Source organism: Pongo abelii, chromosome 11, assembly GCF_028885655.2.
Source record: "Pongo abelii isolate AG06213 chromosome 11, NHGRI_mPonAbe1-v2.0_pri, whole genome shotgun sequence".
Lineage (NCBI taxonomy): Eukaryota > Metazoa > Chordata > Mammalia > Primates > Hominidae > Pongo > Pongo abelii.
In genome coordinates, this window is record NC_071996.2 from 108,857,961 (window position 1) to 108,884,122 (window position 26,162).

General features: G+C 40.3%; 1 protein-coding gene across 11 annotated transcripts in view; it reads left to right on the forward strand.

Annotated features, from left to right (window-relative positions):
- PARD3B (par-3 family cell polarity regulator beta) overlaps window positions 1-26,162 on the forward strand; it is a 1,076,689-nt gene that overhangs the window by 1,012,776 nt on the left and 37,751 nt on the right. Inside the window, exon 24 of one of the 11 annotated variants that reach the window (XM_063712985.1) lies at window positions 10,104-14,047. The exons of the other annotated variants lie outside the window; for them this stretch is intronic. Coding sequence (XP_063569055.1) covers window positions 10,104-10,116 — 13 coding nt within the window. The 3' untranslated portion in view covers window positions 10,117-14,047. Of the gene's footprint in view, window positions 1-10,103; window positions 14,048-26,162 lie in introns of those variants that run through there. 11 annotated transcript variants of the gene reach the window in all.

Sequence of the window (26,162 nt, forward strand, 5' to 3'; positions counted from 1 at the left end):
CAGTAGTTTTTAGGAACAATTCAATAACATTGATTTCTATGCCAAATTTGGAGCCATCGACACAGAGAAAATGCTCCACAGCACATGGAGTAGGTGAGGAGCTCTGGTCAAGTGCTTCCATAGAACTCTGTCATCTTTAAAGCAGGCCCATGCAGCCCACTGCCAGGCTCAATGACATTTCACAAAATAAAGCCAGAGCGCTGGCCAGCACAGGAAAAAGACAATTCCCAGCACTTGGTAGTTATGAGGTTGCCTAAGGCTAAGGGCTAAGCGATGTTAAGTGTTATTGTTAAGCAAATCTTCTGCCTCCTAAGAAAAAGGACTTGACTTCTTTTCTCTTGAGGGTGCTGTTTTGGAAAGCGGAGTGTGGTTGTAATACAACCTCGTTAGTAAACACCAGACCTGTACCAGGGCCAATGTTTTACCAGCCTGAACAGCCCCCAGTTTTCTTGGTAGTAAACAGAATGAAATCAGCATTCCTTTATTCTTGCTCGATACAAATTATTACTCACCCTAGGTGAGTAGGGAAGTGGCTGTTTCCTAGGCTGCTATGATGTGCGAACATCGACGTATGTGTTTTTGCAAACGGCTCCTTTTTCACTCCAGCCTGCCAGCCACTCGCAATTCTCCCAGGTCCCATTCTGATTTCGCAGGTCTCCTTGCTTGCGGTCAGTCCCTTCAGCAGTGAACTCTCCACTCTTCCCATCTCAAGCCTCCGTCATTCCCACCTGGCCCATCCCTGGCCCCATGGGATCCCATTATCCACCCCCCCGCCCCCGCCCCCGCCCCGCTCTCCAGTGCATGCTGGCTCCGTGCATCAGCGCATGATGTTGCTCTTCCAGACTTAGAATCAAGTGTGGAGTCCTAGGGAGTGAGCAAAAGGCACTGCAGCTCTTCTGTGGTCCTACATGCATGGGCGGTGAAAGGTTACTGGAGAGACTCATAAAACTGCATTCATGGGTTCCACTACAAAATTCACATTATGCAGCACCAGCTGGGTCCCTGCTGCCATCCAGCATTTTTTGTAGTCATGTTGTCAACTCCCCTGACTATCCCACAGTGGCCATTCCAACCCTTTCTACTCCCGTTAAGTTCTACGAAGATGACTAAATTCCCCAAGCCCAGTCTTTGGAGGTGATCTCACTTCCTTTCCTTTACGACCTTGAGGCATTCAACGTTAGCCCCTCAACTTCTGTTCCTGCAGTTCGGACTCCTGCATCTTCGCTCACACATGCTTCAGAAGGGGATGCACTGAGGGCCTGAGCTCGGAGTCAGGCCATGATTATAGCCCCAGCTTCATCACTTACCACCTGTGTGGCCTTGGGCAGTGATGGAATTGCTCCAGGCTCTGTTTTCTAATCTGCAAATTGGAGATGATATTAGAGCCTCGGTAATAGTGCTGGTATGAGTATTAAATACAATAATACAAGCAAAACCCTCAGCGAAGAGTCTGTGTAGTGCATTGAAGGATTTTTTATTGTTAGCGCTTTTTTATCTCAGGGGAAGAAGCGTAATGAGGCAAACCCACACACCAGAGCTCATTCTCCCTGGTTTCTTGGGGACCTTGAGCCACCAACTACCCTCTCTCGGCAGCATCTTTAATCCTTTTGGCGTTGCTTTCCTCCCTCTGCCTACTATCGTAGATGCACAACTTCAGGGGCACAGTTTGCCAGGATTCCCCACTGTGTGGAGAAGAGGAAGCAGCACCTGCATGGGGATATGCTGGGGGAACTCACTGAAGCTGAAGGATTCGCTGACTCAGGAAAGACCAGTGGTCTGGATGGTCAAGTGCAAGAGAACATAGCAATCTACTGTGATCTGAGCGATAAGCTGAGCTAATGGACATGATAGTAGACAGCAGTGCTACGGAGAGGGGGTTTATAACAGATACAGGATGCTGACTCGGCTCTAGGCAAGAGGCCAGGGCTCCTGTCCAGCAAGACTTGGGTGCAGGAGTAGGCATTGCTCCAGTGGTGGAGGCCATACCCAGTGTGAGTTAACCAGGAAGGTGGAGCATTATGCTCTAGCTCCCAGGGCAGACATGGCATGACAGCAGCACCCTATTCGCTGGTGGGAGAGATCCAGAGATACTGCTAAGATACTCCTATTATCTCAGGACCGGGCAGTGCTGAACATGCAACTACCAGACTTATACCTGAGCAGGACTCGGGTGGCAGGTCTGCCCCATTAAATTGACTCTTGTATGTCAGAGAAAAACAAAGACCCTTGCTCAACCCTCCTTTTCCCACATTTCCTAAGAAAAAGTGGCCTATGCCTGTTGGTTCTATTTCCACTCAACCCACTCACACTATAGCCTCTTGCCCCAGGCTTCTGCCCACACCGCTGATACTTCCACCAGATTCTGCTTCCCACCTTTTGCTCCACGTGGATTCTCTCTGTGCCGTCTCCTCCATTCCTGCCAATTCAATGCCCATCTCTATGATGATTCCAAAAGCGCCTGCCTAACATTCATATCCCACTCTTGTGACCCCAGTTACAGCTGCCTGTTTGATATACCCCTCCTTCTGCCTCCAAGACGCCTCCAAGTCCCCCTGCCAAAACCCATGCCATCTTCCTTTAAACTTCCATAACATTTAGTTAGCACCTTCCCAGTGCCCTAAAAACACCCTGAATTAGGTTATTATTCTCCACTGCCCCTTTCCACCCCATTGAACTAGAAATTCCTTGAAATAAGAGACTTTGTTTTATATCCATCACTTGTTACACCCAGAACCTAACATAAGGCCATGTATACGGTAGAGTCTCAGTACATTGCTATACAGATGAGAATAGTTTTTTTCGTTTTTGTTTTGTTTCCTCTACCCAGGTAGAGGCCTAAGTATGGGCTCCACCACTGGAGCAATACCTACTCCTGCACCCAAGTGTTGCTGGACGGTCTGATCTCATCTGTTGCCCACATTGGAGTACAGTGGTACAATCTCGGCTCATTGCAATGTCTGCCTCCCAGGCTCAAGCATTTTCCACCCTCAGCCTCCAGAGTAGCTGGGACTACAGGCATGCACCACCATGCCCAGCTAAATTTTGCATTTTTTTTTGTAAAGACAAGGTTTTGCCAAGTTGCCCAGGCTGGTCTCAAACTCCTGAGCTTAAACAATCAGCTTGCCTCAGCCTCCCAAAGTGCCGGGATTATAGGCATGAGCCACTATACCTAGCCAAGAATAGATTTTCTTTATATACAAGGAAGTTAGTTATGGGAAAGAAATCCTCCAAAGCTTTTTTGACAGTTTGTTTTAGAGTGCTGTTTTCCAATATAAGAAATGATTTTTCATGAGAATGTATCTTTTCTCTGAAATCAACAGGAGTCCAGACTTCTTTTTTTTTTAGACAGAGTCTCACTCTGTTGCCCAGGCTGGAGTGCAGTGGCGTGATCTCGGCTCACTGCAACCTCCGCCTCCCAGGTTCAAGCGATCCTCCTGCCTCAGCCTCCCAAGTAGCTAGGATTACAGGTGCGCACCACCATGCCCGGCTAATTTTTGTATTTTTAGTAGAGAAGAGGTTCACCATGTTGGCCAGGGTGGTCTTGAACTTCTGACCTCATGTGATCCACCCGTCTTGGCCTCCCAAAGTGCTAGGATTACAGGCGTGAGCCACCACACCCAGCCCAGACTTCTAAATAGTTCCTCCCTAGTGAGCACTTACTATGTACAAGGCACAGTTCTAAATGCTTTGCATCTCCTGACTGATAATGCTCACAGCAACCCTGTGACTCAGCAGCAACCTGATAATTATCCCCATTTCATAGGGAAGGTCACAAGCAGAGAGAAGTTAAATAAACTTGCCCAAGTCCAACAGCTAAAATGTGGCAGAGCTGGGTTTTTAACCCAGTCTGGCTGCGAGTGTGTTCATTGTAACCACCTTGGCTAAGGTTATGAAGCTCAGTTTAATCCATACTCTGCACCTATCATATTCCCTTATGTTATTTGCTCACCTGTTTGTATTTCTTACTAAAATGTAAGTGCCTTTGAGGACAGGGACTGTGTCTTCTTCATCTTTGTATATGACACAGAACATTCCTAATATACAGGTTAAGTAATGCCTTTCAACCGTCTCTGTAATGCTGTCATAAAAATCAATTCTTTTTTCAGTTCCCTTGGGCCCTTTGTTTGAAATATGAACAGTTTAATGTGTAATTGCTAGATGAACATTAAGCAATACACTTTGCCTACCAAAAAGAGAATCCTGTTTTGTTAGAACACTCCTGAGAGTTGAAAAAACAGTGTCTGCAAATTGGTACTGTAGTTCCTTAAGATTAGAAATAATATCTCCCTAGAAGAAAAAAGATGACAATAAATTTCCTGGTGGAGTGCTGCATGAGCAGTCCTGTGGAGAGAAAGACTCCCTTTCCTGAGGCTGATGAAGGACAAAGGCCTGCTCAGGCCATGTTCGCCTCCAGTCCTTGATATTTCTGTAACCCATATTACATAAGTTACTTGGGAGGAAAAAAAGGTCTCTCTGAATATCTCAAGCAGCTTTCTACTTGGCTGTGCAATGGGAAGCAATATACTAGAGCTGAGTTTGGATAGAAAGAGCTGCTTTAGAAGGAGCAAGCAGCTAATGCTTACTTCCTAGGAACCCATAATGAATTTGCTTTCTAAGTACATTCCCGGTGTTTTCGCATTGGGTACGACTGTGTTCATTTCAGAAGAAATACGCCATAAGAGCATGCTTCCGCTTTAATGTTTCAGTTGGTTCATTTTATTGGTCTCAGTCTTCTCGTCTACTTATGCCCATCAGGAAGAGTCCAATCACAAGTGCACAGGTAACTCTGAAACTTGCAACAAGCATGCTGTCTACTATCTTTGGTTATCCCAAAAGCATTTTGTCTGGGTGTCCTCAACATCCTTTTCTGTCATTTACCTCACTTCTTAAAGATGCTCTCCCTCTCAGATTTCTCTTGTTCTCTTCTCCAATGAACTTCTGCTTCATTCACTGTTACTGAATTTTCCTTTGCCGGCATTGCATTATTTTATTGTGCTCGCTAAGTCACTGGCGGTGACATTCAAGTTCTGCAGATTTCCAGCAATGCCACAGTACTGGGCTTTGGCTGAAGCTAATCTAGATAGTAATCCAAAGAGTTCAATGAAAAGTTGAGCAATCAGAACATTAGGTAAATAGGTGTGTGAGTGCTTGTCTGGGTGTGGGCAGAGGTTTGACTGTCTGGGTCTATAAAAGTTGACAGTCTCCATGCTGCCCAACTTCTCTGTACAACAAGTACTTCTCTGTGCAACAAGGCCAGCTTGTCAAATAAGACGCTTCATGAGCATATATGTACTGCTCCCCGCAGTCATGCCGGCGATTGGAATGTTCTACCAGAGTTTGAGGCTGTCACACTTCATTTATTAATAGACACTTGAATCATGGCCAGTGGCTTTGACACTTTCCTGGTGGTGCAACCCTATCTGAAGAATCTTCCTCACTGTGAAAAGCTACCTTGCAGTGTTTGTCCCTAAGATTGCTGCTCTGACTTTGCAGGAATACTAAGATGAGCAGAAGAACTTATCTAGATCATATCTTCCACATCTGCATATGACAGGGTTTACTGCCTTTTGAAAATCAGTGAAGCTCTTTTACCCCACCAAATTAAGCTTTTTCATCCTTTCTCTTAAGATTCCCTATGCTGAAAAACCTAGTCTCTACTTCCCCTTCCCAGTAGAATCAGCTGCCTGTTTGAATGGCCCCCTGATACCACCTCAGTCTTAATGCCAAGGACAAAATGATGAATTAGCAGCAATTTAATTCTTTGTGAGATTAAGATGTCTCCATTGTCAACTCAAACTTCCTGAAAATGCAGAAAGCCCCAGCATGTAATATCACTTTAAGATGCCAAACAGCTGAGATCAGGGGGTTAATGCTACTGCCACCTCATTTTTATGTCACTTAGTTCCTCAGATAAAAGTCCATTTTAATCAAACTTTTCATCATTTCCTCATAGCCAATATATCCTTGATGCCAGTTAGAATATTTGATATTAATTATTCAGTCAAAGGCCTCCATTATGAGTTTAGTTAGAATATTAGTGATTTAAAACATGTTAAGACGCATACAGTAGTGATGTCCCCAAAGTAGTTTTAGCTGAATCTTGATGAACCACATACATTAAATTCTATAGGTTTTTACTTTTTCCCTCATTTTCCATAGAAAATTCCAAACTGCTACACATTTGTTGGCTAAGTACTCTTTTGAGAGGAAGAGTATGTGCCTGCTCTTTCAAGAGTGCCAAATCTGACATTACCTTGGACATGAAATCTATTAAGCTTGGTAAGCTGACTTGCATGTTTTCCCTCCTGCACATATTAAAGGGAGTTTTAGCATTTATTTCCTACTTCTGCAGCCAAAAGAAAAGAAGGTTGTTTTGTGCCTAGGCATCTGCTTAGAGTATTGCTCTATATCTCATTTCTCATCATCTTTGGTAGTTCTTGATGTTTTCCTATCTTATTGCCATTCCACCATCTGCCTCCAAATGCTCATTGCCCTGGAATTATGGTGGTGATTTTCTTGACAGTGCTGTACCGTTTTGCATGATGCACACTGTCTTTCTGCACCTACCTCCTCCTGTCTTCTCTGACTCCAGCCATTTGCACTGTCCCTTGATTCAAGTTCCTGGGTTTGCTGTATATAAGTGTCCTAGTATCAACCTACTATAGACAGAGACATTATGAATAAATGAAGTATATTAATTTATTATAACATCTGATTTGTATGTTTGTGAGGCCTGTGCATTATGATTATTTAAAATGACATTATATCACTGAAATACACAACCATCTTGGATAAAAAGTTAGTGCCTCACCAAATGCATGAATGCATGATATTATTCAACAGGAATAATTAACAGTAAAATCACTAGGTTTATTTTCCATTTTTATATACCAAGATATGCATGCAAATTGTTTCAAAGATGTCATGTTTATTCCTAAACCAGTTGATTGTATTTAAAAAGAAAATAAAACTAAGAACAATCAAGGCAAGGGAGAGGTTGTAAAACGTATTGCGTGCCTTCTATGTCTATACGTTTTGCATGCCTTGTCTCATTTTATCCTCACTGTCCAGCTGGCTAGGAGTCATATGATGCTCCTTTAATAAAAGAAAAAAATGTATCCTTAAAGTCACAGAATCAGAATCAGAATTCAAACCCAGGACTCTCTGGTTTCCAAGGCCTTTTTAATTTCACTTGACCCCACATGACTAACATTGGCAAGTTAAGGAGAGGTTGGAATGCTTACATCATCTGTTTTCATAAGTAATGTGAGTTCATGAGATGGGAGATATCTTAGACCATATGAAGAATAGCCCGTGTTCATTGTGAACATCTTTTAAGGTTCCAGAGAAAATGGAAAATGTCAAAACCTACAGGTTGTTTAAAAAAAAAAAAAAAAAAAAAAGTAATACAATACAAGAAAATAGTAGGGAATTTATGAGAAATAAAGAAAAACACTTTTGAATCACACAGTTTTTATTCTTGTATCACTATAAGTTTTCCCAAAGTAGAAACAAGATAGCTGCCTTTTCCTTACAATTACCATGTTCCTGTTGGGAACATACATAGAGATGTGAGTGGTGCCCCCTAGGGCTGCACAGACCATGTGCATGGACCAGGTCCCCAGCCCCTAGATTGCACTCTGCACCACTCCTCCACAGAACACTCAGAACAGGGCAACGGGAAGGAGTTAACATTTGTTGAGCCCCATATTATGCTCCAAGAACTCTGGCAAGTACTTTAAATATGTCACCTCATTTATTTCCTGTAGCAATCCTGATATAAATATTATCATCCCTATTTTATGGATGAAGAAACCGAGACTGGGAGATGCAAAGAGGTGTGGCTAAGATTGCACACAGAACTAGTGACAGGTTTTGGAGTCAGTTCAGTATTTTCTACATCTGAAATCTCTGGGCTTTCTGCTGCATCAAGGTGTCTGGTACTAGGCTGGTTGTAAACAGGTAGGAGAGACACATTACATGACCATCCTTTCCTGAGGCAGCCCTCACTGCTCTGATCCCACCCTAAATCACTGCAGTATATATTAAAATGACCATTTCAATGAATAAACCCCATATAGGCATTCAGAATGACTAAGAACACCAACCACTGAATCACAGAACTCCTCTTAGCAAATTCAAACACCCACTTCCTTCCAGCCGAAATATTTTAAATGGTGCTTTTTTGCTTAAAGACTGCCTCTGTGTTATGCTAGTGAGTTAAATATATATACATATAAACCAGTTGGTTCCACTTCAGCAATTTTTGTAGCCAGGAAACTATTGTTGGTTCTTTCACAGTGTAGTTCTGGCACATCCTTAGGGGACATGGCTGAGACGCAAATGCCAGACAACTGCAGAAGCATCGCTTCTACTGACTCTGCTGCTTCAAGTCCAGAGAAGAGAGCTTTGGCAGTCAATTACCATGGTGGTGCCACCCGAGCCCATCTGTGCCCTGGATCTCATGTGACACAGGCCCCACGACCTCAGTCATTCTGCCAGGAAACACCTTGGTCCAGCTCCATTATTTCCAGCAAAGGCAAACATTTGTGGTACAAATGTGAGAGGGGTTGGTACAAAAACAGCAGCCTCCAGAACATGTTCCTGCTTCTATTCCAAGTCTCTAATTAAGCCTAGACAGAAGTGGCCAGGGCTTGTCTCAATAGAGGGTTGCCCCACTCTGCAATCAGAACTGACCCTTATGGCCGAATATGGAATAACATGTTAAATAGGTAGGAACCTGGCAATTCTCACTGGCCATTCTCCACCAACAGTACACTCTGGGGCATCATTAGTACCCTTTCAACTTGGTCATTGCTTGAAAGTGAAGACAGAACGGTGACTGCCCAGATAAGACTTCTGCCCACTAACTGCTTACATGTGGCTGAGGCAAACACAGACCCTTTTCCAGAAATGATAGTGTCTGACAGCCCGAGTTTTACAAGGCGCTGGAAAGATCTATAATTGTTACAGCAGAGGTTTAAGATGGAAAATAAGCTTGTTGAGCTATTTTGAGAAGGAATTTGCCACAGTGAAGTTTTTTTCCTGGAAACAGTCATATAAAATCAGGATGGAGTTGGTATCAAGCTTCTTGGTCACTTTCCATTGATATGTCGGTGCCTTTGACAATTTATGTTAAATGTGCAACAAACACCCTTTTACAGCTTTGTCCAACATCAAAATCAGGTCCATATATAAGACAATTTCTAGCCAGTGTTTTATAGGAGTGATTTCCGGATGTGGTGTCTGTAATGTGGCCAAGATAATGTGATGACTCTGCCTTCTGTGGGTCGGTTATAGACAAGTCACTTATGTTACCATCTTGTCAACAACTTGAATTCCTCAGTTTGTCCTTTTTCTGGTTACTTCTTTCTTATCCAATTCAAAAAAAAAAAAAAAATGAAACAGTTCAGTCAGAGCAATGTGCGCAACTTATTAGCCTGAACGGATGAGCTAGGAAAGTCATCTACTCTCCATATTCCTGCATTTAACAGCTATTTATTCATGACCTACTAAGTGCAATACACTCTGTAGGCCCTGAGGATACATGATAAGCCCCACAGACACAGTTTCTGTCCTGTGAAGTTTATACTCTAGTGGAGAAGATAGTAATTCAGCAGTCACAAAGAAAACATAAAATTGTAACTCTGCCCATTACAAAAAAAAAAAAAAAAAAAAAGGAGAGATATGTGATCCAAGAAAATAGAGTGTGAAATTGCACCAAATCAAGAAGGGAGGGAGACATGAGTTATGATCTGAAGGAGGTTTGAGACAATAAATAAGGAATATTCCAGAAAGAGAACAGCACGTGCAGAGGCCTTGTGTAGGAGAACACATACTGAACAGACTGAAAGAAAGGTGTGTGACTGGAACAAAGACTGTGGGAGTTGAGCAGGAAAGGGAGGTAGCAGTCAGACCATAAGTGGTCAAGTGAAGGACGTCTGAACTTACTCAAAGACTAGAAACCTTTGCGGGGTTTTAAGCAGAAAGGTGATATGGTTGGATTTGTGATCCAGAATGTTTGTCTAGCTGCAAGGTAGAGAATTCTTAGGAGAGATGCTGGAGTGAAGCAGACCAGTTAGAGGATTTTGCTGTCATTCCAGGGACAGATGCTGATAGTATGTACCGGGGTGATGGTGATGAAAGCAGAATTGGAGAGAAGTGGGAGGAGCTGATGAACCTTGATGATGGATTGCATGTGGGGGTTTGAAGGGTAAGTGAAGCCAGATGTTAAGAATAGATCCACACACAGCAGCATGGGTGCTGGTCCCACTTCCCAGGAGACAAGGCGAAGAGGGGACTAGGTTTGGCAGGCAGAGATCATGATTAAGCTTTGGGACATGTTAGATTTGAGGTACCTTTCAGACTTCCAAAAGGAGACCACTGAAATGTGCTCTAGAGATGTCTCGACATGGATGGGAGTTGCAATGGCTGATCCAGGATGTTAAGCAAATGTGTATTCATGAAAACTGAGCAAAAGACCCCAGGGCATATCAGGGGTGATGATGTAATAAACCACAGAATCGCATACTCAGAAAGTACAAATAAAGGCAGGTCGACAGTGCAGACTGCAAAAACCTGGGCATCCTTCTGTGGCTGTGACATGCTTTCACTGCTTAGATCGACAGCAAAGGTTTATCTATCACTGTCTTTGTAATTTCATTCTGGAAATAATATTTTTCTCAAGTAGGAAGAATTGGTGACTTAATGTCATCTGGCATCCTGTGACTAAGCATAGCTCTGACTCCATGAAGCATACGGATGAGGGTAAGAAGAAACAGTGGAAACTTTTGATATCTGTACTGAGCCTATAAAACAGAATAACTTTGTTCAGAAATATGCACTAAAATATTAAAGGGTAAAGAGGAACAAGTATCCAATTTACTCTCAAATGGCTCAGAAAGTATCAGTATGTATATTTAATAATATGTATATACGTGTAGAGAGAGAAAGAGGGAGGATAGAGAGGAAGGGAACAGAATGGAAAAAAATAATGAATGGGACAAAATGTAAAGAATTGATGAATTTGGATAAAGAATATAGAACATTCCTTGTACTATTTTTTTTTTTTTTGAGATGGAGTCTTGCTCTGTTGCCCAGGCTGGAGTACAGTGGCACGATCTCGGCTCACTGCAAGCTCCGCCTCCCAGGTTCACGCCATTCTCCTGCCTCAGCTTCCCGAGTAGCTGGGACTACAGGTGCCTGCCACCACTCCCGGCAAATTTTTTTTTTTTTTTTTTTTTTGTATTTTTGGTGGAGACAGGGTTTCACCATATTAGCCAGGATGGTCTTGATCTCCTGACCTCATGATCCACCCACCTCAGCCTCCCAAAGTGCTGGGATTACAAGCATGAGCCTCCGCGCCCGGCCTGTACTACTGTTGTACTAGCAATAATAGTAACAAGGAATAGTGGACATTCTCATAATTTTCTAGTATCAATTCAAAAGTTTAAAAAGTCCTCATTTTGGTGTCCTAGGCAGGGCTTCTCCCCACCCCCGAGAAGCAGACTCTGAGACAGGGATTTGAGAGCAAGTGATTTTATTTGAGAAGCGATCCCAGGAAGCATTGGAAGCGGAGTGAGGAAGGGAAAGGAAGAAAGCCAGTACAGAGCACGTTAATGAGCAGATTACCGCTGCAGGCAAGAGGGAAGGAGGGCTGGGGTCTTCTGGAGATGGTAGGGAAGACACTCACACCTTGCCCCACCTGGGGGCAAGCATGTTGAGGTACTTAACTTTTGGTCCCATTTGTCATTGGTTAAGGGTTGCTCCTAAGATATCAACTCCCCAGCACTTCTTCCTGTTCAGTGCACTGGTAACAGAAGCCTCAAGCCAGGAAGCACAGATACTTGGATAAGGACCGTAGAGGACAGAAGTGCTGCAGTGATGGGGGTGTGGGAGCAGTCTGCTGCCACAACTAAAGAAGTGTGAAGGCCCAGGGTCAAAGCAGATTGGTCGTGGTTGCCTTTCATGAGAGAAAACATATGAGATTAGTAAGATGCCCCAGACAATCCTGATGCCTTCACTTTATTATTGGAGTAGGTGCTCTGTGAATTGGTCATGTCTTGTATGGAACACAATAAATGCCAATAGCTCCAACAGAGCAACCCAAGAGAATAACTCCAGAAGAATGTATTTCCGGTTTCTCTGTTTCACTCAAATATGCAATATATCAAAATGATGTAAGGTCTTTGACAAGTTCATTTTCTGTCAAGCCCATGCTCAGAACATCACCGAAATACAGCAGCACCTCTGGGACACTCCTGGGATTAGGAAAGCCTCTGGAAAAATTAAACTTGGTACTGAGGTGCCTGACTCAAAAATGCCCATTGATGAACAATGATGGTTTGAGTGTGTGCTGTGACTTTACCTAGGATCGTGGCTATACACACAGGCGAGGTAAAGTTCTACATGGATTTCAACATGCCATCTTTGCTTCAATTATGAACAATAAAAACTTGGCCAAACTCAGGGATTTGTCTGATGGCCCTGGTCATGTGTCTTCCATGGTCTCCACAGTCTCACCTTAGCATCAGGCCTTTATGCTAAGACACTAGCGTTGTATCTATGAAGCCTGTAAAACTGGATCAATCACATCCAGTTCAATTAAGATGCTTAGGCTCATCTTCTTAGAACAAAAAGTATGTGTCATAAGTCAAACAGGCTACAGGATAAATTCCTAGCATGTAATTACCAGGTCAAAGAATGTGAATATTTTTAAAGTTTCTGATGTATATTGCCGGATTGACCTCCAAAAAGGTTGTACCAATTTACACCCCCACCAGCACTGACTATAAATCATTTTTGAAAACCTATGTCAATTTAATAGGTTAAAAAGTAACGATTATGATCACAAACTGTTTTAATTTGTAATTCCTTTACTCTTAGCAAGGTTTAATTTTTCTCATATGTTTATTAGAATCCTTTTTTTTTAGTTTGTTGTAGCTTATCTGTTTGTGTGTCATTTCTGTCTAGGTGTTTATCTCTGTCTTCTTGATTTCCTAGAGCCCTTCATATATTAAGGGCGTTAACACTTTGACATATTTAAAATTATTTTAGTTTAACTTAAGCTATCTTTATGGTAATATAAATTTGTAATTTTTATATGTTAAATCTTTTGTCTTTTGCCTTATAATTGTTTGCTTTTCTATGCAAAAGTTTATCTCTCATTATGAAATATCCATACTTTCTTCTAATTATTTGATTATTTATTTTGGCACTTCTACAGCAGAAATGCTTTGAACATACATGTCATTTTAAGTAGTAATGTGATTTTGTGATATAGTTTCAAGCAATCAACTGACTGTGATATTGTTATAACTAAAAAATACATGGTGGTCTAGACACCCATGCTGAATGGCTTCAGACAAATATTGTGGAAGATGTCTGTGTAGTTCGTTGGCACATGTCAACCAGAATCAATTTACTTCTTGCTCTCACTGATATTATGCCCTATGTCAGGATACTAAGTGTCCTGAAGCATTCTGACCTGTGTTCTTGGAATGTGATACAACACCAGGTATTCAGTGTCCTGGGAATAGTCAAGATCATCCAAATGGGCTTTTTTCTCAAAATGGTACTTCTTCTTGCAAAATATATGCTCTTCTCCTTGATGCTCTGCCAGCTGCTGGAAGCCTCTGCCGTGTGAGCAAGGCATGCCTATTGAACTGACACACACACCCCTCATCTCCTAGAGCATGCCTTCCTGTGTTCCTCAGATCTAGGTGATCGGAACTCTAAGCGTGCTCCTCCAAGACACCATTTATAACTTTGGGAGTTGCCTTTTAATTTCTATGATAAAGAGATGCAATTTTGCTGGAAGGAGACTTGTCCTGCGATTGTGTGTCAATTTGGCTAAGCCAAAAGGAACTATGAGAGGAGCGGTTCTTAATCTGGGATCTGTGCATATCTAAATTGATAGTGATTAGTTTCAAGGGATCCTCAAATTCTCTGAAGTTACATGCCAGTTTATGAATAATATTTTGTACATATTCCTGGGGGAAAGGGTGAGTGAGAATTTTGTAACCCAATAAAATGAAAACTGACTGAATTAAGGGATTCACTGTAAACCCTTCTTAAAGTGGTCATTTTTTAAATCCTCACATTATAGTTCCTATGTGACTGATATTTTCTTCACAGAATAGCAATGCCTTCACAGAGATTATTTCATTTGTAAAAATTTATGAGAAGAAAATACCTATACAGTAGTTTATTGTGTGAAGGGTATCTTCAATATCAGAGTGAATTTAATAGTTTTCGCAAGAAACCTTATTATGGTCTAACTTTCAGCTCCACACAGCACAGTGTGTATATATATTTCCATTCTGGATGCTGCCTTTTGGTCTGCTTTTAAAGAGAACAAAACCTTCCCAGCATAGAAATCCCACAAAGCAGGTTGAATGGCATCAAACTCATCCTCCTTGCCCCCACCCATTGCACCAGCAATGTGAAATACAGAACCCGGTTAAGTTTTAGAGACCAGACGTGTGTGTTCACCAGTGCTACCTAGAGAAGGATTTACACATTCTGCTATCTTCCCAGCTTTGAAAAATAACATCCTGTTCTCATCCGCAGAAAGTAGAGAGGGAGAGGGAGAGGAGGCACTCGTGAGAATAAGCAGACGACAACCTTCTTCACAGCCAAAAGTACTATGCTGATCTCACCATAAATTAGAACAGCATAAAACCACAGGAAATCCAAAGGAAGTAAAATATTAATATTAAACCATAGCCACTCCACCATATATAATTTAGATAAATAATCCATTTGCTATATGTAGGATATTGGAATATAGCTGTTCGTATGCCACTAGCAACAGTTTATATTTGAAAAGCATAGAGACGTTAGCTGCTGGTGGAGGGCAAATGTGTTTTATTCATTCTTATTCTTAACAGCCAAATGTCCTCAAATAAAATACTGATCAATGGCTAAAAATTTAAGGGCTGCTATATCTTTGTCTCATAATATGGATTTGTGGCCTAATCTAGCCCTTTCTTGACCTTTTTGCCTAATGGTGGGATATTAATAAGCGAAAGATGGTTACATAAAACATCCTCTGCATGTGAAATTTTTTTTACATATGAGTAATTTCAGGTGGCTGAAGATGGAATGAGCTAACCTGAAAGTAACAAGCTGCTCACTGTCTTGGCCAAATTAGGCTTAATGCTGAAAGGCATTCTTACTTAAGAAGTCGAGAAGGCCGAGGGTCAAGCCGTCAGGCCATGGAGTGCAGCTGTTGGACCACCTTTTGCAGTCTCCAAGGGAGCAAGCAAAGAAAATCCAGCAAAGAAAATATCTCAAGGAATCAACAGGGAGAGTAAAACAAAAATAACCAGATGTCCCAGAAGACTCTGTTGGTATTATGAAGAAGGCTAGAGCAGGACTAACGGGGTTTGGCTTTTATCAACCTTACTAATAAAAGTCACTTGGCTCTCCATTGAGAAGAGCAGTTGGTACAATATGGAAAGGTTTTAAAGACCATTAATTTCTTGAAATGAAACAGCTGGCCTTATTGGCTATTAAATAATGAGCCAGATTCTCCCCAGTGCCTAAGTCACTCTCTGGTAGTAAATTAGGCATTTAGGGAGGCACATTAACTCTTTAAGAAGATTAGAGTTCGATTTAGTGCACTATATGCGTAGGAAGAAAGTTACAGGGAATCTGGCTGAAGCTGGGCAGAGAAAAGATGGAGACAAGGTAGACTCAGATGAAAGAAACTAAACACATGGTTTGTGTTAACTGGGCAGCTCAGGTGAGCATGGGAAATTGGAGAAGTCAAGCTGTTGAGTTATATTGTTTATTGTTCTGAAGTTCTATGAGCATGAAGGTAGAGAGAGTTGAGTCTTCATGTATTGATTCATTCATTCAGTCAACTTTTACATAAATAATACTATATAGCCAGCACTGAGGAAGTATTCTTCCCTAAAACACAGTCCTTGTCTCTAGGGATTTTCAGTCTCTGGTAACTTGGGAAGGGAGTACAAGAATGACAATTTATAGATTATTTCAATCAAGTAGAATAAGTGCTAAAATTTTATATGCATAAATGGAATTTGAAGTGAAGAAGTGGCGAGATGTGTAGCACTTTATACAACATGCTAGGGAGTTTGACTCTACCCAGAAGGCTGAGGCCCTTGAAGGTGTTTAAAGAAAGAAATGGTTTAATCAGATTTGCATTGTAGAGAAAGCCCCTAGATAATTTCTTGGAGAATAAGTTGGAGAGACAGGCCGGGTGCGGTGGCACACGCCTGTGATCCCAGCACTTTGGGAGGCCAAGGCAAGCGGATTACCTGAGCTCAGGAGTTTGAGACCACCCCAGGCAACATGGTGAAACCTCATCTCTACTAAAATACAAAAAATTAGCCGGGCATGGTGGTGGGCACTTGTAGTCCCAGTTACTCGGGAGGCTGAGGGAGGAGAATTGCTTGAACCCAGATGGTGGAGGTTGCAGTGAGCTGAGATCATGCCATTGCACTCCAGCCTGGACAACAGAGGGAGAACCCCATCTCCTAAATAAATAAATTGGAGAGACAAGACTAGAATCAGGAAGGGCACTGTGAAACTGTTTATGTGGTCCCTACAGAAGATGCTGAAAGCCTGAAATGAGGACATAAGTGGGTGTTATTAGTCCATTTTCATGCTGCTAATAAAGTCATACCCAAGACTGGGTAATTTATAAAGGAAAGAGGTTTAGTTGACTCACAGTTCAGCATGGCTAGGGAGGCCTCAGGAAACTTACAGTCATGGTGGAGGGGAAGCAAACAGATCCTTCTTCACATGGCAGCAGCAAGAAGTGAAGAGCCGAAGCAGGGGAAAAGCCCCTTATAAAACCATCAGATCTCATGAGAACTCACTATCACAAGAACAGGATGGAGGTAACCGCCCCCATGATTCAACTACCTCCCACCGGTTCCCTCCCACGACATGTGGGGATTATGGAAACTAGTTCAAGATGAGATTTGGGTGGGGACATACAACCAAGCCATATCAGTGGGGAAGGGCAGGAAGGGAAGAGAGGCCTGTGAAGGAGGTGAGCTGACCTGTTTGATGGCTGATTAGATGTGGGCATCAAGGGAAAGACTGGTGCCAGAGATAACTCTGGAGCCAGGCTGGAACAACTGGGCTGGAGGTGCCATTCTCCTCATAGATGAGGAAGGATGGGTGTAAGGCTGGGTGGAAAGGCAGAGTGGTGACAATTCTGGGCTCCAGAGCATGGTTCCAATGGATGGCACATAGAGAACTCGAAGTCATCCATGGCAACCATCTCATGAGATTTGAAAAGTATATATGAAAAGGAAACTGAGATTTATAAGACTACATAATTCCTAGAATTTAAACCGAATCCCTGGAAGAGTATTTTGCTTTGTTTGATTTTTGTGCCAAAGGAAAGGATTTCAAAGACACAGATGCCTCCAAACTGAGGTTCTATCATTGATCACCATTAAGAGTATTAAATTGATGGGAAACAAACTGGAAATAGTCATCTCTTAAAAAAGCCAACTTTTTTTTTTTTACAAGGAATATCTATAGTTAATAAAACATCGATCATTGATATGAATATCCGGAAATGTATACTCTTTGTGAGAAGTAGAAAACTGCACAGGTTTCAGACTAGACAAGTTAACAGTTCTTTCTCTGTCAGCACTTAAAATCCATACCGTGGCTTCTCTCTATGGTATGGGGTGAAACGTGCCAACAAATTGACTTAGAGGATGTCAGTATCTGAAAATATGGAAGAAATTATATATTGGAGGAAAAGGAAGAAATTCTTAGATATTAAAAGGTGTTGACAGCTTCACCACAGAATAGCAAAAATGTCCTTAGAGATAAAACACTTATTTCAAAATTTTAGAAACCGCAATTACAGTTTTATATACTATGTGCGGCAAAAGTCATTTTTAGAAAGAATATTGACATCAAAGTTTACCAAACCAGTAACCTTGTGGCAACTTCCTGGTGAGAACCTCATTCTTCAGGAATGTGAAAAGCATAAAATTAAAAGAGTCAAAAGTTTGTAGATTGCCTAAACATAATTTACCACAGGGAGACAACGAACAAGACGAAACATGTCACTTAATATTATTTGCAAGTCAAGATGTCATCCTGGTGCCAGTTGCGTCATGGTTTCAGGAAGAGATTTCCAGGTAGATGGTCATGAACTATGCCATCTATGCTACACCGTCTATGTGGTTATGCCCATGTAAGCATTGTTATCCACAGGCTGCAGCTGGATGTGTTTGTTGACAGGTTTCCACCATACAGCATAGTGGACAATGGCTCCTCTAGAATAATTCCAGAAAGATCTATACGAACAGTGCTTGTTTGTGTCATTTTTAGCAGTAAAACCCCCATTTTCTAGCATTTACAGGAATCAATAAAGACTCACTGACTTAGCTCTCCAGTGGGGGGGCAACTTCACTTCATTGTAACACGCTGCCTGAACATTTAGCAGGAGACAAAGCCCTTCCCTTCACAGTTAAAGAGTTTAAAAATGAGAATTCCTGGGCTAAGATGCATGTGAGAATATCTTATTCTTTTCTGTTTTGACAAGGAGATGGGGCAAGAAGGTAAGGAGACATGGGGACTTATAGAAGCTGCAATGGGGAAGTCACTGAGGAGTAAAAAAAAAAAAAAAAGAAAGAAGTCATACCAAAGACAGAATTTACAGACTAGAAGCCTACAAGCTGTGGCTTCGTCTGTCCTCCACAGAAAGGTTCATCGTGTCCTTTGTCAGAGACCCATCTCATAAGCTCCCTTACTAGATGAGGAGAGAAAGCCATTGCTCTAGCAGAGCAAAACATGATCCACATCAAGATACATTATATACACATGTAAATATATATATGTATGTACACACACACACACATACAGTATATATATAAATATATTTTCATGTAAGGTATATATATTATACACACACATATATATCATAGAGATACAATATAGATAGATACACACACATACACACTGTTTTTAGTGCAGTTTCAGGTTCACACCAAATTTTAGAGGAAGGTACAGAGATTTCTCATAAACCTCCCACCTCAACACAGGCGTAACTTCCCTCATTACCAACATTCCCGACCACAGTGGTAGAACTGTTACATCTGATGACCCTGCATTGACACATCATAATCACCCAAAGCCCATAGTTTACATTAGCGCTCTCTCGGTGTTGTTCATTCTGTGGGTTTGGACAAGTGTATAATGACATGTATGTATCATTATAGTATCATGCAAAGTGTTTTTACTGCCCTGAAAATCTTAAGTCCTCTTCCTAGTCATACCCCACTCCACACCGTTAACCCTAGCAACTATTGATCTTTTTGCTGTCTTCATAGTTCTAACTTTTAGAATGTCATGTAGCTGGAATCACACAGTATGTAGCCTTTTCAGATTGGCTTCTTTCACTTTATAATATGCATTTAAGTTTCCTCCATGCTTTTTCATGGCTTGATAGCTCATTTCTTTCTAAGGCTGAATAATATTCCAGTTTTTGGTTGTGGCACAGTTGATTCATTCACCTACCAAAGGACATCTTGGTTGCCTCCAAGTTTTGACAATTATGAATAAAGATGCTGTAAACATCTATGGGCAGGTTTTTTTGTGGACATAAGTTTTCAACTCCTTTGGGTAAATACCAAGGAACGTGATTGCTGGATCAAGTGGCGAGACAATGTTTACTTTTGCAGGAAAGCACCAAACTATCTTCCAAAGTGGCTGTACCATTTTGAATTCCCACAGGCAAGGAGTGAGAGTTCCTGTTGCTCCACATCCTTGTCAGCATTTGGTGTTGTCAGTATTTCTAATTGTGGCCATCCTAATAGGTATGTAGTAGTATTTCATTGTTGTTTTAATTTGCATTTCCTTGATGACATATGATGCGGAGTATCTTTCATATACTTATTTGCCATGTGTATATCTTTGATGAGGTGTCTGTTAAGGTCTTTGGCCCATTTTGTAGTTGAGTTTGTTTTCTTACTATTGAGTTTTCACATTCTATGTGTATTTTGATAACAGTCCTTTAACAGATGTGTCTTTTGCAAATATTTTCTGCCAAATTGGTGGCTTTTTTTTTCATGGATTGTGACTTTGATATGTCTAAAAAGTCATCATTATACCCAAGGTCATCTAGGTTTTCTCCTATTTTATCTTCTAGGAGTTTTATGGTTTCACATTTTAAATTTAGATCTGTGAGTCATTTTGAGTTAATTTTTGTGAAGGGCATAAGGTCTATGTCTAGTTTCATTTTTTGCATGTGGACGTCCAGTTGTTCCAGCACCATTTGTTGAAAAGACGATCTCTTCTCCATTGTATTGCCTTTGGTGCTTTGTCGAAAGTCAGTTGACTATGCTAAAATGGGTCTACTTCCGGACTTCTTGTTCTGTTCCATTGATTTATTTGTCTATTCTTTCACCAATACCACAGTGTCATGATTAGTGTAGCTTTATAGTAAATCTTAAAGTTGGCTATTATCGATTCTCTAAGTTTATTCTTCTCCTTCGATATTTGGTTTAGTCTTCTTGGTCTTTTCCCTCTGCATATAAACTTTAGAATCAGTTTGTAAATATCCAAAAAAGACTTTCTCTGTTTTTGATTGGGATTGCATTGAATCTGTAGATCAAGTTGGGAAGAACTGACATCTTGAGAGTATTGGGTCTTCCATCCATAAACATGGAATGTCTCTCCGTTTATTTAGGTCTTCTTTGATTTCTCTCATCAGAATTTCATAATTTTCCTTAGATGTTAGAAATATTTTGTTAGCTTTATACCTAAGTGTTTCATTTTTGAGGGGTGCTAATATAAATGGTATTGTGTTTCTAATTTTAATTTCACTTGTTCATTACTGGTATATACAAAAATGATTGACTTTTGTATATTAATTTTGTCTTCTGCAACCTTGTTATAATTGCTTATTAGTTCCAGGAAGGTTTTTTTTGTGTGTGTCAGTTCTTTCAGATTTTCTACCTAGATGATCCTGTCACCTGCAAATGAAGACAGTTTTTTTTTTTTCCTTTCCAATCTGTATACCTTCTATTTCTTTTTGTCTTAGTGCATTAACTAGGACTTGAGTATATTTTTTAGTATCCTGTTTGCTGTTTCAAAAACCAACCAAATGAAAACAATGTCCATCAGGGCCAAGAGAAGCAAGTGCTTGAGGAAAATATTTTTCTTCATTTTTTAACCTTAAAAGTGTGATAGGAAATGGGAAAATGTTTTAAATAATTCAGAAGATTTGATGCACCGTGGGTGATAGGTGAATTATAAAAGAGAAAGCAAATGTACATGGATTTTATGTTCAAATCCCATATCGGCCAAACTACAGAACAAAAAATAAAAAGCAGAGACTAAAACAGTAAATGAATAACATGTATTTAACTATTTCTCAAGGATATTTTAAAAATGAATTATGCTTGGCAATGTTTTTTTTCTTTTCCTGTGATGACAAACACAGTGGGAATATTTTTTTAAAGGGATCTTCACTTAGATTAACAGTGTCTCCAAGGATGTTCAAGTCTCCCTGCTCTGGTCAGATCGTTCAATGCAGTTGGTTTTTAAAGCTACCGAAGTAACTTCCTGAGTATTTGAGTATTTGGCCTGTCTTGTGGATTGATTCAGAACTACCCACTGCTTTCCAAAGAAAGTTGTTTCCGTATTTTATGAACTCTTTTATAACATTTATTTCTGGAACATTGATAAGAATAATGCTGATGGAAAGCAGTTTAGGCTTCAGGCATATACCTAATTTTTCTGCTTTGGTGGAGTAAATGTAGAGCTCACCTCACTGGATTGACTCTGTATCAATGTGTATCCACTCTTTAGCTACTTGTAGCCTGTCTCTCACCAGGGATATTCACAAGGGCCCTGCTCATTGGCCCCTGAGCAACTACTCTTCCACTGATAAGCTGCAACATCTGCCCCAGGAATTGATTTCCCCACAGACTCCACTCCTCTCACTATCCTCTCTTTACATTGACAATGTTACCAGTGCATTAGATCAGGTAAGCTTCTGTGTGTCAATTCCAAATAACAACGGGGTAACCAGAGTTTCATTAATATCATGTCATCCAAAGCAAGAGGTTTATATCCCTTGTCAATACTATGACCATGCGCATCTAAAGAACAAGAACCCCCCAAAAAAGAAAGACCGTTCTCTTGCACATGTTTGTGACATTTAAGAAGTTATGACAGACACATCTATAACCCTACAATCATCCTGGCACCTGTACAGGAAGCTATAGTTAAATTATTGGCAAAGTACACAAGCAAATGAAGGTATATCTACTATGAAACATAAATAAAGCATGCATCCTTACAAGATAAAGTAATATAAGCCAGAATCATAAGAATGAATGATAAAAATAGAATCATGAGAAAAAATGGTATCAAGGTATTGGTGGTGTCAAGATGGATTGGCCCAAAGCCAATCTCTCAAGCTGACCATCTGACATCCAGATTTTACTGTCACATAATAATTAGTGATTTAACTGTACGAAGTCAAAATCTATGTCATTATTATATAGATTCTTGCACTGACACATCCCGTCAAATTATCTTACTTTTTCTGTTTTTTAAATGAATTTTAAACTCATCTTACCAATCAGAAAAAAATAAGCTTTTCCCAACCAGAAAGAATAAGGTAAGGGCCGTCTCTTAACCTTTTCTGCATTCTGCATTCTCTGCAGTACCTAGCTAGATAGTAAGTATTTGGTAAATATTTGTTTTCAAAAAATGATTATAATGAGCTCTGTTATAATAGTGTATCCACTGTAAGAACATACGTAACATAATGAACAACTAAATAATTAGCAAAACGTAAAAATGTAAATATTCCCATAAAACAGCTTTTTGAAGCTGTAAGAAAATATATTTCTCTTCCTAGCATTCTAATTGTTTATTTTTGTGGGCCCTGAAGTCTCTTTTCAAAAAAGAAATGAGAATGGTTGAGCACCTGCATTTTGGAAATCAAAATGGAGGGGCATGGAGGTGAGGAATGTCCAAGTTAAAGAATTAATAGAAAACCCTGGGTGGCCCATTTAAGGAAGAAAAAAGGCTACTGTGGCATCATCAGCTTTTCCTGGCTCTCTCATCCTCATCCTCACCCTCAGAGATGAGGTCTCCCCTGTGACCCAGAGGTACCTTTCCAGTATCAGTTTGAGAATTATAATAAACAAGCTGAAGGAGCAGAGTCCCCAAAGGGGTGTCTGTGCGGACAGGGAAGGCAGCTGTGGTTATGAACCAGCACACACCAGAGGCCGGCAAGCTATTGGGACTTTGTGTGAATGGATGACAGTTTTAATTTCACTCCCCAGCAGAGGTGGTATCCAGCCAGCAGTACTTCAAACCAATTTTGCAAATCACATTTTGTGGCTGAAAATTGGTTTACTGCACTCGTCCCATTTTGGAGGCCAACCTTGCCTGATTTAAGGTGGTGCCTTTGTTGAGGGGGGACAGTTAAAGGATTCCCTTTTCTCTAATTGAAATGACAGCATAATCTTTCACAGATTAATTTAAACTACCCATGTTTATATCCTTTAATCAGGATTATAAAAACAGCACAGATAATTTTCTACACTATTCTTTTTTAGTTTGCGAGGGAGTAATAATAGCTAGTTGGCTCTTGACACGTATCGCCTTATATAGCAGTTTTATTCCAAGCACCCTACCTTGGACTGTGTATCATTGTATTCTTAATTATTTTTAAACTTGATTTTTTCTCATATTTAAGTAAGGGGGGAATAAAGTCTAAGTCATAGATTTCACTGACTTCCTTCTGTGAACTTAAAGATGATACTTGCATAAAGAGATTTGTCCCCTGGATTATATCTCACACTGAAATAAGGGCCTTCTTACTGGAAGAAATATTTCTTAAAAATGAGTACTTGCAAGAAGTGTTCATCTGTGAACTTTTACCAATTAGAAATGGCTCCATACTTAAGACTCTTTAATAATGTCTGTTAAGCAGCATTTTAGCTCATTTTTATAACACATTCAGGTTTGGTGATTTATATTAAACATTAAATGTAATAAATTTAGGTCTTTTTTCAAGTATGACACACAGCATCTCTGAATCACCCATTTCAGCAGAGTGCCCCTGGAAGGTCCAATCTCTCACTATCATTCATGCTTATAATAAAACGGGCTTCTCCAGTCTCTTCCTTGACATCTGTAATAATGGGAATGACATGTGAGTGGTGACACTGTAACAGGAGGACATGTTGATATTGCTTCATGGCTGGGGCTGACTGTCCATGACCGGAGGGCGGGCTGAGAACACACATCAACAACTTGCTGTCTCGAGTCTGCACCAAAAGCTATACTAAATGCCTATTTTTTAACTATACAAAAATTCAAGGAGTAAGTTTCAGTGCCTTAAAAAAGGTGGCTTTATATGTCTCACTCTATATGACTGGAGTTTTTAAAAGAATTAATCACAAAGAATTGAACTTGGAAACATGAATGGATCTCTTAATGACAGTCATATAAGAGAGATTTTAAATCTTCCTCTGTTTCAACCATTCTACCAACGGTTGTTGCATTCTTCACTCGGTGAGTCATGGGAAGGCACGAGACACTAAAATGCCTTGGAAAAAAAGCTGCTCTCCTTGATGAAACAATAATTAGAATAGCCTTCTTTAGAACTCTCGTGAGAAATTTCACCATAAATTATTCTGTTTCACAGTGACAGTGACGTACAATATAAAGTAAGTTTTGACTGCAATCTGACTATAAAATACCAGGATACTTCTGGGAATATGTATCTTTAATTGAGAAAATGCTCACATTTCAAGTATTTGAATAAGATCAAGCATTAACTAATGCTTTCATTAAGATACCCAAGCATTTATACCCAAAAGAAAGGGAATTGGTATATCAAAGAGATATCTGCCCTCCCACGTTTATTCCAGCACTATTCACAATAGCCAAGATTTGGAATCTACCTAAGTGTCTATCAATAAATAAATGGATGAAGAGAATGTGGGGTGGGGGGATATATATAAATATATATAAATATATATAAATAAATATATATATAAAATATATCCTGTCATTTATATCCTGTCATATACATGTGTGTACATATATATATATATGTACACACACACACATATACATATGACATTGTATCCTGTCTCACATATATATATGACAGGATCTTATTCTTTTTATGGCTGAGTATTCCACATGGTGCACAAGGATGGAGAAACAGAATAAATAAGATCTAGTATGTGACAGCACAACAGGGTAACTACGGCCGATAATTTATTATATATTTTTAAATAACTGAAACAGTGGAATTGGAATGTTCCTAACACAAAGGAATGATAAATGCTTGAGGTGGTGGATACCTCAATTACCCTGATATGATCATTACGCATTGTATGTCTGTATCCAAACATCACATGTACCCTATAGATACACCTACTACTAAAAACTAAAAATTAAATTTTTAAAAAAGATACCTAAACCATCTAAAAACTGTAATTATTTTCTTAGAATAAAAAGATGGTGGAAGTAGGCATAACTCCAGTTTTTAGGCACAAGAAGGTTATTGCCTTTGTGGCAACGTTTGTGGATGGGTTTAGAGATGGTCCACACAGCCTGGCTGCAGCTTGGTTCCCAGATGGGGAGCCTGGTCCTGCTGTCTTCATTTCTGGTTGACACTTGGAAATGACTAGATGAGGAGTCATACATTAGCCAACCCAAATCCATCCCTCATGCAATCAGTCCTCAATCTCAAATGGGCTGTTTCTACTGGCCTAGAACTTGGGGTGCATTTCCTGTAGAAATGATGCACTACGCAGTGAGCTGGTTGCAAGGCTTGCACAAATCTACTTAGCTCATGTAAGTGAAGTGCCGTCCATGTGAAAATCGTCTTAAAAATATGGTTGCTGTGGGACATCGGCTGATACACCTGCCCTGGTGTGGGCATTTTCTACAGTTAATAGACTCTGGGTAATTCCTATCGTCTTGCCTTTACACACTAGAGTCTCATAAAAAATGAGAAGTAATGAACGGAAATAGAATGAAGAAACATTGCTTTTAAGAATACCATTACAATGCTGGTAATTAAAGCAGAAAAAAATAAAATTAAGTAATCATGTTTCATCTATTTTAATAATTGTGCTTGAGAAAAAGCAGGTTCAATCAGAGAAGGATGAGGAAGT